The following is a 13,806-nucleotide window of genomic DNA, read 5'->3' as shown; positions in this document are numbered from 1 at the left end:
TCAATATATACATATACATATAAATAAAAGCATGGGGAAAAGTCTAAACTCCGTATGAGCCTACTATCCTCATACCATAACTAGGCAGGGTGTGGTTCAGGAAATCATGAATGGGGGAGACGGTAGAGGTGAACTTTATCCTTTCCTGTAATGCTTGAAACTTTAAAAAAGAGAATAAAAATTAATAAACAATTGTGAGGATTCTTTGTTCTACTGCTGTCTTGGTGGAAAACTATGAGTAAGTTTCTTAATGTTTCTAGGTCTTTTTTCCAGCTACAGAATGAAAAATTTCACTTATCCTATATCCTTATATAAACATAAGAATTATGTGCCCCCAAATTCTTAATGTAATGTACCATGTATAGGAATCTGTGAAAATATATGATAAATTAGTAATCTGGGGCACTATATATATATATATATATATATATATATATATATATTATATATATAAAATCTTCATTACTGTTATCACATGCCCTGGGTCTCCTGAAGAAGCACACCTTGACCTTGGAGACCAGGTCAATGGGCTGGTGGTGTCCTGAAAGTGTGGAGAGACTTGGGTTGATACACTAAATCTTACAGGCCCATCTAGTGTCACTATGTCATCTCTTCAGAATTTTCTAATCCTAGTAGCCTTGACACTGGAAGTCAAAACAAGTACTAGGAAGCTGGGATAAAAAAGAAAAGGAATTCAGGGAAAGCACTGCCAAGGTCAGGGGGTTTAGGCTGGAAAAGTTAGCATGGTGTCAACCTGTTATAAATCCCCTATTAGGTCCACATTCTCTAAAACACCATCAGTAATCATACAAAACCAATCTCCTGGGGCTGTAGATAACTATTCAAAATCAGAAAACCTATAGCCCCTAAACTTTGAGTGTCCCCAAGGCTCCCTTTGCTAGTAACGGGTGAATGTTAATCAATGTCTCCCACAATAATCCCTGGCTTAATCCTGAGTATTCTGAGAGACCTTTCCCTAGGTGAAGTGGCAATGGGGAGATGGGCCTCCCAGTATTTAGCTCTAAATCTCGTAAGTGACTTCTAAACTAGGAAAGAATTTCAAGAAGTATACACTCAGGCAGCAAGATTTCATGCACTTCACTTACTCATTCCAATTAGAAGATTCTTGTAGTACATTTATTCTTGTCAATACTTTCAATAAACCCAATTCAATATGCATCACGAGTGAAAAAGGGAAGGAGGGGAAGCTAACACAAGGGTGCGTTAGCAAGCTGCCATTGCTGTGCACAACTGGGGCTTGATTGGGCTGCACTGGGCCCTAGAATTATCCATCCCAGGGATAGAAGACAAGCGCATTTATCTACCAGCTCTGTCAAGAGTCACCTGTGGGGCGTTAACTTGCTTGAACTTCAGATTACTGCAGAGCCAAAGTAAAAGAAAAGAGTGCAGCTTTTTCAAGTATGGTTGGGTTCATCTATAATTGCCAGAAGAGTAAGTAGGTATATTCTAGTTCTCCCATTTGGCCTTTTCCTTCCTCACTAGTACCTCTATTTTACAGTGGTAGATATAATCCTGTTCATTTATTAAGCCTGTAGCAATATGCATTTAGGAACAACCTGGTAACTCCCCTTCATGGATAAAATGGACTAAAGTCACTAGAAATCGATCTTAATATTTTAAGTACTCTTCCAGTGCAACATCCCTTGTTTTATCAGCTTTTGATATGGTGACAGTATTATATAATTCTCAAACTAAGTGCTAGGTCCTAAAACTATGTGAACATATGCTGTTAAAATCAACCACTGTTTTTATGCTACGGCAATGAGGGCAGTGCTGATAGTGGAGAGAACTGTAGCGGAACCTAGCATCTAAATTGATTAATCTCAACCAAATCCAAGGCTGTTTTATGAGAAAATCTCCATAGCAACTGGAGAATCAGAGTAGAAAATTCTTGAAGTGGAAAGTTGTTCCTGATTTGCCAGATCAGCCCATGTTTTGACAATCTGTAATAAAGTAATCAAAGGGTCTCATGACTACCACACAAGTGTTGACGTGGTGTGAATCTGTCATGGCACATGCCCTCCAAGTCATAAAAATACTCGGAAAAACATCTAACAAGGCTGATAATTCTAATCAAATTCATTAATGTTTTATATATTTTAAGATAAATAAAAAAATCAATCATGCAGGAGCTATTTCTTTATACATATAACTAACTTAGCTAGCACTTTATCTTTCTGAATATTGTCAATTTACATAGCATTATACAAGCATTATTTCATTTGACTAATGACATAAAACCAAAAGCAAGTTTCCGTATCATTTACAAAACTCATAGCTATGGTCCAGACTTTTAAAGCTGAATGTTATGAGCTTACATGTTAGGTACGCCCATTTTCACTGGTAAATCACTGGGAGAATTTACAAGCACTTTCTGCCCTGACCCCACCCCTCCCCATTTCCACTCCACCCTTCTCATGAAGGTTTGTACGCAGATGGGAAACGGGGTCAGAGACACTGGTTCCTGCACTGAGCAAGGGTGAAGTGGAGAACACACAGGAGGCACCGTGACCCACAGGGAAACTGCATATAAAACACTTATTCAAGTCCAGAAAGTGAGACGAAATATCTTCAATACTGAGTTAGATGTCAGACATAGAATAAAGTTCCTGTACATTTGCCACTGATTCCAAATTAGGTGAATTCACAGAATTGCTCTTGCAGGATCCAAGATAATTAAAAATCATAAAGAAGAACTAGAAAAGCAGGGACTTCCAATTAAAGACAGGAGTGGGATCCCTATGTTTACTTTCGTTTCTTCCAAAAACTGCAGGAAAAAGATGGTAAAGAGGTATTTTTTTAAAAGCATTGACTCATTCAAACAAATGGTAAAGGAAGAGGAAACAGCAGGGCTGGAACTTGAAGAGCAGACACAGGAGTGGTGGTTACTTACTTAACAGGCTCAAGGCAGCAAATTACTGTGTCAATACCACAAGCACCTGCGAGTCCTCAGAACCTGCAGCCTCATGTTGGGAGGGAAGGTAAAGGCGGAGATCAAAACAGGGACCCCAGTAGGAGGTCTGTTTAAGCAGCAGTTGGACCCCCCACTCCTCCACACAGGAAACTGCCTGCCCACGTGGCAGAAGACCAAGAGGTGAAACCCAAGGGGGCCGGGCCGGGGGGTACGGAGGGCAGGGCTGACTAATGAGAAGAGGGGACTTAAGAGAACACGTACAAACTAAATGCTGAAACTTTTTCATCCCTCCTCTAGAACGTAGCTCCTAAAAACACAGACAGCTATTTCTACACTCCACGGTGGAGACTGGAAGATCCTTCTCTGGGGAACTTGAACAGTCCAAGAGGAAAGACAAAAACAAAAACAAAAAAACGGACATAAGAGGTCCCCAAAGAAACAACACAGTCACATCAGCCTACAGCTAACAAGCCCCATCTACATACACGGAGTATCCATTCAGTCTTTCAGTGCCCACTCTTAGAGTGAGCTGTCAACCATGGATTATCAGACATCGGAGGAAAGCCTTTAAAACAAACAAGCAGCAGCAGCCTGGCATTGGGGGCTAGAGAACATACACTGTGCAGGTAGAAGAAAATGTCAAAAATTATCCACTGATACAACATACATGAGACAAGACCAAGATGTTATTTAAAATAATAAAATAAAAAGAACATTTAGAGAGTAAATTAAAAGCACTTGGAAACTAATACAGAATAAATGAAAAACTTATTAAAGGCTTAGGATATTAAGTAGAGGAAATTTGCCAGAAAGTACTATAAACATATCAAGTGAGAGAAAATAAATGTAGAGAACCAATACTAGAGTTCCAGTATCCAAATAATGGGGCTTCTAGAAAAAAACGAGTAAATGAAAGAAATCATCAATGGAGTAATTCAAGAGAATCGTCCAGCACTGAAAGACAAGAGTTTCAAGGATTCAAGGGGCCTACCAAGTCTTCACACAATGAATGAAAACAGACCCATACAAAGGAACGCACAGAAATTTCAGAACTGTGGGAACAAAGTAAGATCTTACAAGATTCCAGAGAAAAATGACAGATCACAAAGATAAAGGCTTAGTAAGTCTCAAAAGCAACATTAAAATAAGAATTCAGTGACACAATGTCTTCAAAATAAAGGTAAATTATTTCTAACCTGGAATTCTATACCTAGCCAAGCTAACAATTAAATGTGAAAGTAGAATAATGGCATTTTCAGACCTGCGAGGTGTCAGAAATGTACTCCCCCCACCTTTTCTTTGAAAGCAATCAAAGGATGGGCTCCACCAAAACAAGGACATACATTTTAAGAGAGAGAAAGAGAGAGAGAATTTGGAATTCAGGAACCAGGGACTCTAACATGGAGAAAGATAAAGGGAACACCCAGGAGATGCCAGGATGACAGTTATACTCAACAAATTGAGGATAAACAGCCTACTTGAAACAGGTCGGAGAGTTCTAGAAAATATTTCTTCAAGAAGATAAAATTGATAGAATACTCAACACATGGGGTGTCATATCTGAATGCATGGAGAAATGTTATTAATGGAGAGTTTGGGGTTAAACCAGTGATAAGTGGATAAAAAACTAAGTAATCAATCAAAAAGATAATGAACAACTTCAGCAAAAAAACGTTTTGCAGAAAGGGTAAAATAATATTTTAAATAATTCATTGTGAATAATGTTTATATAGTCATAATAATGTAACCACTAAGTATGGATCCAAATTCTGATATAGCTGTATTGAGAGAAGGAAGGACTGGGGGGTGTGTGTGTGTGTGTTGGGGATGAATAAGAAGCCAATAGACAGTGCCTAAAACTAAAAAACTAAGAAGTGCCATTTATATTTAGGTATCTGGAGTTGAGCCTAAATAATAAAATGGAAGTTGAAAGTACTTGGCTCAGGCGAGAAGGAAACTGGAGTTTGTGCATGGTGAGGGAGAAAGGTGGGCTGTGTAGGTACTTAATGTTTGGGGTACAAACCCTGTAGAACACTTGGCTTTCGGTCACATGCATGTCTCATTTTGATAACAGCAAAAAGAAGGAAAGGAAGGATGAAAGAAGGGAGAGAGGGATGGACGGAGAGAGGAAAGGAAAAAGGAAGGAGAGGAAAAATCTAGAGGAACGATAGAGATAAAAATGAGATGGAGCCTAACTGATCAAATGTGGTTTTTAGAGAAAATAAAAATCAAAGTCTAAAACATTAAAAAAACTGTAAGCCTTAAATAAATACAGAGTTAGGTCTATGTGTCTCCTAGCTGTCGACTGTAGTATATTCAACTGCCAAATAGCAGCATATAAAGAACATACTCATGCTCTTTCCCCCCAAATTTCCTTCCTCCCATCATTTGTAAGTGATGACACTTACATAGCACTGTTTTGTTCCCCACCCCCAACATCTTATGGCATCTCTCCATTCTCTATTTCCTTGGGCCACCATCAACTTTCCAAATGGATCTGCCTGAGTCCTCTCCATTCTCTGTCATGCAGGCAGAGTGATCTTTCTAAAGTTCAAAGCTAATCAGACCACTTTCTTGCTTAAAACTCTCCAATGGTTCCCATCACTGTATAATAAGGTTTGATCTCCTTCACCTGGCATATAAAATTTCATGATCTGACCTCTAAGTACCTCTTGAGCTTCATTTCTTAACATTCCCAGGAGTGCCTTTTCCATCCCACTCCACCTCTAAGTTCTGGCCAGCCGCACTCAAGTCCTTCTCAGTTTCTGAAGCCCAGGCTGCTCTTACCTCTGAGCCTCGGCATTGCTGTGCCCTTTATTCTAGAAGTTCTTAAACTCAAATTATATGCAAAATTATGTGTGAGTGTATGTGTCTATGTATGTATATAAGAAAGCACATGCATAAAAATTTGCAAATGATTTTGACAGTATTTAGAAGTCTCCTCAATACTGATTTTATGGCCCACTTTAAGAACCCCTTTCTTAAGGTATAAGCAATAGAAAGTTCTGAAATATATTACTCAGAGTTTTTATGCATAAAGCATATATGAGTTACCAATATCAATTACCAATATCAACTATCTTTTATGTCACTGGACTGCTCTCCATTGCCCTCCTTCCCAAAGAAAGCTAGTTAGATTATTAACTTAAAGTTGGTTTCCCTGCGAAGGGGTTACCCTAGTGGAAAACATCCCTTCACTGTTTGGAGAACAGCCAGACCCTAGAATTTGAATACTTGTGCCTTATAAGAATGTCTGAGCATGTTGTTACAAAAAAAAAAAAATTGGATGATATTAGATGAACAGCTGTGCAGAAAGGGGAATGTAAAAATAAAAACTGCATGTTGGAGCATCAAAATAGTAACCATGTACAGTATATGACTGTTTTTAATCAGATGAAGATTGAAGCTATTACATTTCAAATCAAATGTTATAAATTAGTTCAAGAATGCAGCTGAGCTCTCATTTAATTAGAAATGTCCATGTTTAAATCATGAGGTACAGTAGCTGCCAATGAAGCAATAGGGCAAGGGAAGGGAGAGATCCTGTGTCCAGACCCTCCGATCATCAACCATCTCCTATGCAGGATGAGCATCTGGGGCGGACTAGTCCTGATGTAATGAAGAACTTCATGTACTAGCTAATTTGAGATTTAATGTAATTGAACATAATTGTTTTGAAGACAATTAAAATCATTATTCTGGTCTGGACAATTCTGAACTCTTCATTTTTGTGTGAAACATATTTTCCCCCATGTTAAATTTTAACTCATTCTTGGATAAAACGTAAAGCAAATGTTGGGCCAAGATTTTGCTGCAAAGTAATCCTTAGATTGTCAGGTCATATTAAAATGCAGCACAACAGTGAGGTTCTCCTTTGGAAACAAGTCTCATTTCCTATTCCTAGTGCTTGATGTAGCTCAGCTAGAGTCCAAATCTACATCCCAAATGTTAGACAATTCACTATTAAATAAAAATGAGGCAACATCATAGAGGGATTTCTGAGGTCATACAGAGAAGAATGCAATTATCCTAAGGCGGACTTTTCCCCAAAGGTTATGAGCCTCTGCATGTCGTAATTAACCGTGGTGCAGCTAGACAGTCCAGGCAAAAGGTCTTTTTTTTCTCCCAATTTGCCTAATTCAAAAACACCTCAAGTGACATAGCTCAAATTTTCCAAATTAAACTTACCCCAGGGGCTGAAATCAAGCATGTGACAGTTCAGTTCTAAAGAAAATCTTAAAGAGAGCTGTGCATGGGTGGGGGGTGAGAGTTGGAGTAAAAAGGGGTAGGAGTTAACATTTAAGCGGTTTTTCAACCTCATCATTACCCCTGCTCAAGAAAATAAGACACAGATGGGCAAAACACACCATCGTTCTGCCCTGAAGAATCTAAGGAACTCATTAGAAACTACTGTTGTTTCCTCATGATCCATCACGAATTTGTAAGAGACAAATTATTGATTTGCTGCATCCCACAGCAGTTTGTGTCCCGTGGTACCATGGTGTGGAAACGGGAAGGAGGAGTTACAGACACGATGTGCCACTGCAACCCATGATGCCTTACTGTTGATGCAAGTCCTCAACTTCCCAGGGAGCTGAGGAGCGATTACATTGTCACAGCTGTTCTGATTTGTAAAAATGGTTTCCATTAAAAAATAACACACTACCCCAAACTTTCTCTTACTTCTGGCCACAGCTCCACACTCTTCCACTCTAACACCAGTGAGAGGGTAAATGGGAATCAGGTCCACTGCTCCCAAACAAGGGTGGATTCCTTCTTGAACCTCCATATCGATAGACTGGAAGGCCTCCAAGCAGGCAGCCAGGACAGAATTGTCTTAAAAAGGGAAAATTGTAAAAAACTATCATTAAACTTTTAAACACAGCTAAAGAAGCAACCATATTTTATTGTCTCACCAGTTGTTTTTCTTTTGTAATCTGCATAGATTTTTTTCATCCAAAATAAAGAAAAGTAAAAGATACAACATTCCCCTTGCCGCACCTCCCAACTGCCATAAAATTTCACATTTCTCCCCGCTAGTCCTCAAAGTGGAGGAACTATACAATGTTTATGAGTCTTAAACACCTTTGTATTTTTTATTACTGGTTACTTTAAATTTTTCAATTTTATCAAATTAATTTGATAAAATTTCTTATTTTCAGAACATTTTATGAATTTATATTCAAATATACACACAAACATAAAGTTTTAAAAGCATAAGTATTTTAGTTTTGCTCGTCCAGTAATTAGCTTTTTCACTAAGTTGTTTTATCTAAATAAATATGCTAGACACCTAAGAGTTTTATGTTATTACTCTGAGTTTTCAGTAGCAGTACAGTATGACCATTTTAATAAGAAAGATAAACAACAAAGAAGCAAATTTTACATCTTATGATTCAAGATCATTTGGCCTGTCTGCTGGGAGTTATCAATCAGCTCTTTGTTCTTCAAACAAACATACCTTTTAAAAAAAGACAATCTGCGAGTTGAAATAAAGTTCATTTAAAAATATTTTGAACCTTTACTAAGCAATATTAAGATAATACAAGCTTTTGTTTAAACAAAGATGATCCTTCAAATTCAAGTTGTCCCACTAAACCTTACAACATGAGACATGGAGCCCATTTCATTTCAACCTATGAACCAACTCAAGATTTCAGACTCCCAACCAAAATACAACTGCTCAGCATGTTTCATTCTATGAGAACTTATCATTGAAATCAAGGCTGACTTCAACACTATTACTCCACTGGTTAAAACTTGATGTTTTTCTTAACCATAAAGGATGTGTGATCATTTATCATCTTCAGGGAAAGAATAGTATTAATTCTTGGACGTCAAGGTTATTTTAATGAAGAGGAAATGGGAAATGTTTGACATGTGTATGTTCAGAAAAATGATGAAATGTAGTTTTGAGGTAGACTCTGCATGCAATGGACTATTCATATTTGCACGGGAAATCAACGATTAGAGAGCATTCGCAACTAACTGAAGGCTCCCTTCATCATAGACATATATGTAAAGAAAGAAACTGAAGTCTCACTTAATTCTTCAACAGAAGCTGCTATTGTAATGACTGATCTGTTGTAGTCTTCATCAGAAAATATATTGAGTACTGATACTTCAGGATGTTTCTTCCCTGTAAAGAAAAAAAACATAAATGCAAGAATTATTTTTGTGTGATGAAGCCTTAATACTTTATTTCTTCTGATACAATTAAATGTAGTTCAATAGAAAAATTCTGGGGTGTGACCTTTGAAGTGATACTGGTGAATCATGAAATTCATGGGTTGCAATGTCCACTTCTGACAGCATCTTCCTATATTACCAGATGGCTCAGTTCAGACACTAGCCTTTGGTATCTCTTAACTCAGTCTAAGATGGTAGACTCTTCTTTCAATCACCACATCACATCACTCTAAATCCTGTTCCTTCTCAATCTCATCTTCTAGGCCTTATCAATTTTTCCTTCCAAAGCCCAGAAATCAAACTGTCTGGATAAAAATCTGCCATCTGCCCGGAGTGCGGCTCAGTGGTTAAGCATCGACCTAGAATCCGAGAGATCAAGGTTGGACTCCCGGTCAGGGCACATGCCCGGGTTGCGGGCTCGAGCCCCAGTCAGGGGGGTGCAGGAGGCAGCAGATCAATGACTCTTTCATCACTGATGTTTCTATCTCTCTCTCTCCCTTCCTCTCTCTGAAATCAATAAAGATATATTTAAAAAAAAATCTGCCATCTGGAAAAACTAGGATAGGTCAATTAGCGCCTGAAGCAGAGGTTTCTGGGATGTATGCACCTGTCCATTAGAAACTGCTCTGACTCCACCATCTCCTTTTCAGAGGCCACCAACAGCCTTCAGATGTTAATGACTTCCAGCTTTCAGGGGCCTGTGACTCACTGGAATGTGTAACCTGGAGAAGAAAGCTGCCATACCCTGTATGGCTGCCACACATAACCCCAAAGTTATTTTTGAAGTTTACGAGCCTGGTTCAGGCCCCTTAACAGACCCCCTTAAGCCTGCAAAAGCAAATTCAAAGAGAAGGACAAGTTTTCAGGCGGTAATTAACCCTTTCACTATGCCATTATACCTTTGTCGCCCTGTCCCCCGGCAGCTCAACAATTAATCTTTTCAGAAGAGAGGAAAAATAAGCTGCATGCAGAGCTTACAGCAGCCCTATGCTATTAACTTTAATAATGTGAAAAGATAAACTTATGTCACACGCTCATAGCCAAATGAGCATCTATACAGTCCTGCCCTGGTGTAGGTCTAAAATTTATAACTCAGGTTGCTTTACCTTAGACTTTTTAGGCCATTTAAAATGTTTTAACATTACTTAATTAGAAAAATTATAGGAGATACGGTTTTTATTCCACTCACTTAAAAATAAATGCCTTTAAACAATAGGTCATTTTCTTAACTCATGCTACCTTCCCTGCATTTTAATAACTATAAAAGATGGAGCAAGAACAAGATCTTACAAGCTCCTTTTTAATGTATTTTTCAACATATCCTAGCTCCTAGAAGAGATGATTTTATTTTTTCATCCTAAATCTTCTTCTGAAAAGCTTTTATTCTCAGTTTCATATGACTCAATTGAATCAGATGCTGAAAGAATGAAACACTTTCTCCTGCAATTTCTTAAGCATGCATACAGGGAAAAAATTACTGCTGGCAGGAGGACCTGTCAGTCTGAATCTCAGCAGAAGTAAATTGTTTGGTATTTGTAATGGAGCATAATAGCTATAATTCCATTTGAGCTGCTGCCACTAATAAGCTGATAAAAATGGTGAGTTGAGACAAGGCATCCATCAGTGTGTGGCTTCCCCCAAAGTCTCTGCCCATTCATTTAATCACAGAGACAGGTAACCCAATCCCATTAGATGTACTTGTCAGACAATGAGGGGCCCAAGTGGGCTATTCCCACAAAGAGAATGCAAAAGCTCAGCTGGCTGACTCCCGAGGGTTCTTCTTATCAGCAATTATCAGGAATTTTCATAGACATTTCCAGCTCCTGTAAAGTTGCAAGACAGTAATTTAAATGTGCTCATCGTTAGAAATGGGCTGAAGGAAACACTTGTTTCTCATAAAAAGCAGTAACTAAATTTAAAACCACAATCAGAAATTAAAATATACTGTCTGAAATGCTTTAGGGCAATGGTCCTAATGTTTACCTGTTGGCAAAAAATGTCATTTAATAACAAAGTTTTCTATTTAAACATTTGTAAGTCTATAAATTCACTGTGGGGTGTGTGTGTGTGTGTGTGTGTGTGTGTGTGTGTGTGTGAGTAAAAACAAATGATATCTTAGAACTGCGTCATCACATGAACATTTCAACAAGGGTTAAAAAGAGTAATATCTCTCACAGTAAATACTGGCCCAGGGAACAAGGAGGCTTGAGTTCCAGTCTTCTCAATTGCTAAGTGATCTTACACGCATCACTTAGATACAATTGCCTAAGAGCCTTTCTTTAAAAAGAGAAAATGTAATCGAAATAATAATGCTGTAATGATAGCATGGGCTTTGCTGGCAGGAGTGCTTTGAAAAAAGAGATGGTATTTGGCACGTTTATTTTTTATGTAACCTGCTGAATAAAAAGCACAATGCCCAATTATGCTCATTCTATTAATGACCAAATAAATGGTCTATGAGGAGAACATTTAACCTGCATGTACCTACACTCTCCTCAGGAGCGTGCCAATATCCTGAACAGTGGGCATTTCAGACACACTCTCCCCAGTGTCAGAAACTGTGCTGTGCTGAGCACATGCAGGCATTTGGAAAAGACCATATGTGCACATCTGTGGAACTGCTCTATCTCAGTATCCTGGAGTCCTACAGAAGCTGTAACAGCCCCAAAACAAGGGGGGCAATCTAAGAAGAAAGAAAAATGTCCTATAGATACTGTCTGCACAGTACAAAAATTACTGTATTATCAAAACACTACATATCCACTTCAATTGTCTGCTGTTCCTACCATTTTTTCCAAGAAGAGCTGCTTTTGCTATGTTCTCAACAATGTGTTTTCTTCTGGCTTCTGAAATGTTTAGTAAACAGGCAGCCAAACGGAGCCCCAATCTGGAGGAAGACATGCTGATTTTTTCTAGAATAGGAGAAAAAGGGATCTTCATTTCAGTCTCTACAGTTCATTCATATTTTCATGTTTATTAACCATAAAAAAATCATAGCTCTTTGCAAACCAGTTAGTCATAGTATTAACACGTCATTCTTTCATTCCTAGGGAACATCTAAATGATAAAATCCTCAGACTGGCTCATCAGCAAACTGCGTATGTGGCCATGCACATATTACATATGAACATACTAACAACAACAGAAAATATCCTTCAAGTTATTCAGCCTGAATTGTCATGTGAGTGAAACTTTCATTAAAGTATGTTATTCCCTTTTAAGCAGTCTTCCTTATCTTATCCCTGTTTTCCAGGTCTTCTCTATGTAACAACTAACCAAGATCCTTTTGCTAAATGAGACTTACTGGGTAAATGCAAAAAAAGAGGAATGAGGGAGATTATTTAATATGCTAATTCTTATAAAAACTATTCCTCTAGCAAAAGAAATAAAGGGACTCATTTGGGGGCTTTAAATGACAACTATTTGACTCAGTTCCTCTTGTACTTTGATCTCCAAATTTTCTAAATCAGTTTAAAACCTTTTCACAGGACTCTGTACCTTGAACTGTAAGCTGATGTGTACTCTGGTATGTTACTCAATAATGGCAAAAATGCGATTGATTCTTTCGTTGAAAATGGATTAATTACACACATTTTGGAAGTTGCTTTGATTCGCTTTAGTACTCTAGAAAGTCATTTTTCAACTCATTATCTTTCCATACCTCAAATTATATGAAGAAATTTAAATAACAAAATAATAAGAAAAAAATCCCCCTTTTGGAGATTAGGCCATCATATTTTGGCCTTTTAAATATCCTATCTAAAAATGAATGTAGCCCTCATAAATTCATTCAACAAACAGACAAAGGTCATTTTGTGTCAAGTAATGTTCTCCGTGTGGGGGATACTTGAGTGAACGGTGTCCAACTCTGAGACACACATTAAGCTTATAAATTTAAGCTGGGTGCAAATAAGTGTTCCCATTCACTAGGATTGATGGCCTAATCATCCTAATCTAGAGGGGGTCAGGAGCTCATGGTTGTGACCATCATCGCATCGAAAATTCATAAAGATACAGTCATTAGGTTTATCTGCGCATTAATAACATTGTTGTATTAAAGCAGCTCAGACCTCTGGTTTTTATGTAAACAAAAAATTGCTTTACACAGGGGTGTGGGCGTCTTCTGGCTTTCATTTGTTTTCGGTGTGTTTATGTAGCTTAATTGTCTCATCAGGCACTTTCCCAACATAATTATGCTTTTTAACAAATGGTGTTTATGGCAACCCCTAACAGTGCAAGAGAAAGGATTAGTTTCATCTTCTCATTCCACATTTTGATTCCCTGTGGACAGCTAAATCATACAAAGATGGTGTTAGGAAAATCTACCTTCACAGCAAAAGCTGGAATTAGCGGCGGTACCAGGCTTTTGGAGAGCATTCAGGCTTATTAGTCGAAAGAGTAAGAATTTCTCTCCCTCCCCTAACAAAGTGACCCCGAGCAGGCCCTGCAGACACTCCTGGGACAGCGGGACCCTAGACGGCCCACCCTACCCTCCCATCGCCGGGCAGCAGACCAACCCTGCCTCGCCCGGGAGGGACCGGCGGGGCCGCAGCCGAGCGGCGCAGTTCGCGACGGTTCCGTCCAATCACCTGCCTCCAGCGCGCGCACCGCCAGCAGCACTTTCAGGGTCGCAGAGACTCGCGGACCCGACGCCAGCGCCTGCGGGGCTGCACCCGCGGCCG

At 38.7% G+C, this 13,806-nt stretch overlaps 1 protein-coding gene across 9 annotated transcripts in view; it reads right to left on the bottom strand.

Moving 5' to 3' along the window:
* Positions 1–13,806, bottom strand: part of FTCDNL1 (formiminotransferase cyclodeaminase N-terminal like) — a 62,662-nt gene that overhangs the window by 17,542 nt on the left and 31,314 nt on the right. For 7 of the 9 annotated variants that reach the window (XM_081143458.1, XM_081143462.1, XM_081143463.1 and 4 more), the window contains 3 exons: positions 11,911–12,036; positions 8,979–9,074; positions 7,619–7,771 (listed from right to left, as the gene is read on the bottom strand). In XM_081143458.1, the coding sequence (XP_080999584.1) occupies positions 7,619–7,771; positions 8,979–9,074; positions 11,911–12,025 (364 nt within the window). In that variant the 5' untranslated portion in view covers positions 12,026–12,036. Of the gene's footprint in view, positions 1–7,618; positions 7,772–8,978; positions 9,075–11,910; positions 12,037–13,641; positions 13,778–13,806 lie in introns of those variants that run through there. The other 2 variants (XM_081143459.1, XM_081143460.1) reach the window with 2 other exon arrangements.

The sequence above is a fragment of the Miniopterus schreibersii genome (assembly GCF_964146895.1).
Source record: "Miniopterus schreibersii genome assembly, chromosome: 7".
In the NCBI taxonomy this organism is placed as follows: domain Eukaryota; kingdom Metazoa; phylum Chordata; class Mammalia; order Chiroptera; family Miniopteridae; genus Miniopterus; species Miniopterus schreibersii.
Note: the sequence above shows the minus strand (reverse complement) of the source record. Positions and strands in the feature narration are given on the sequence as shown.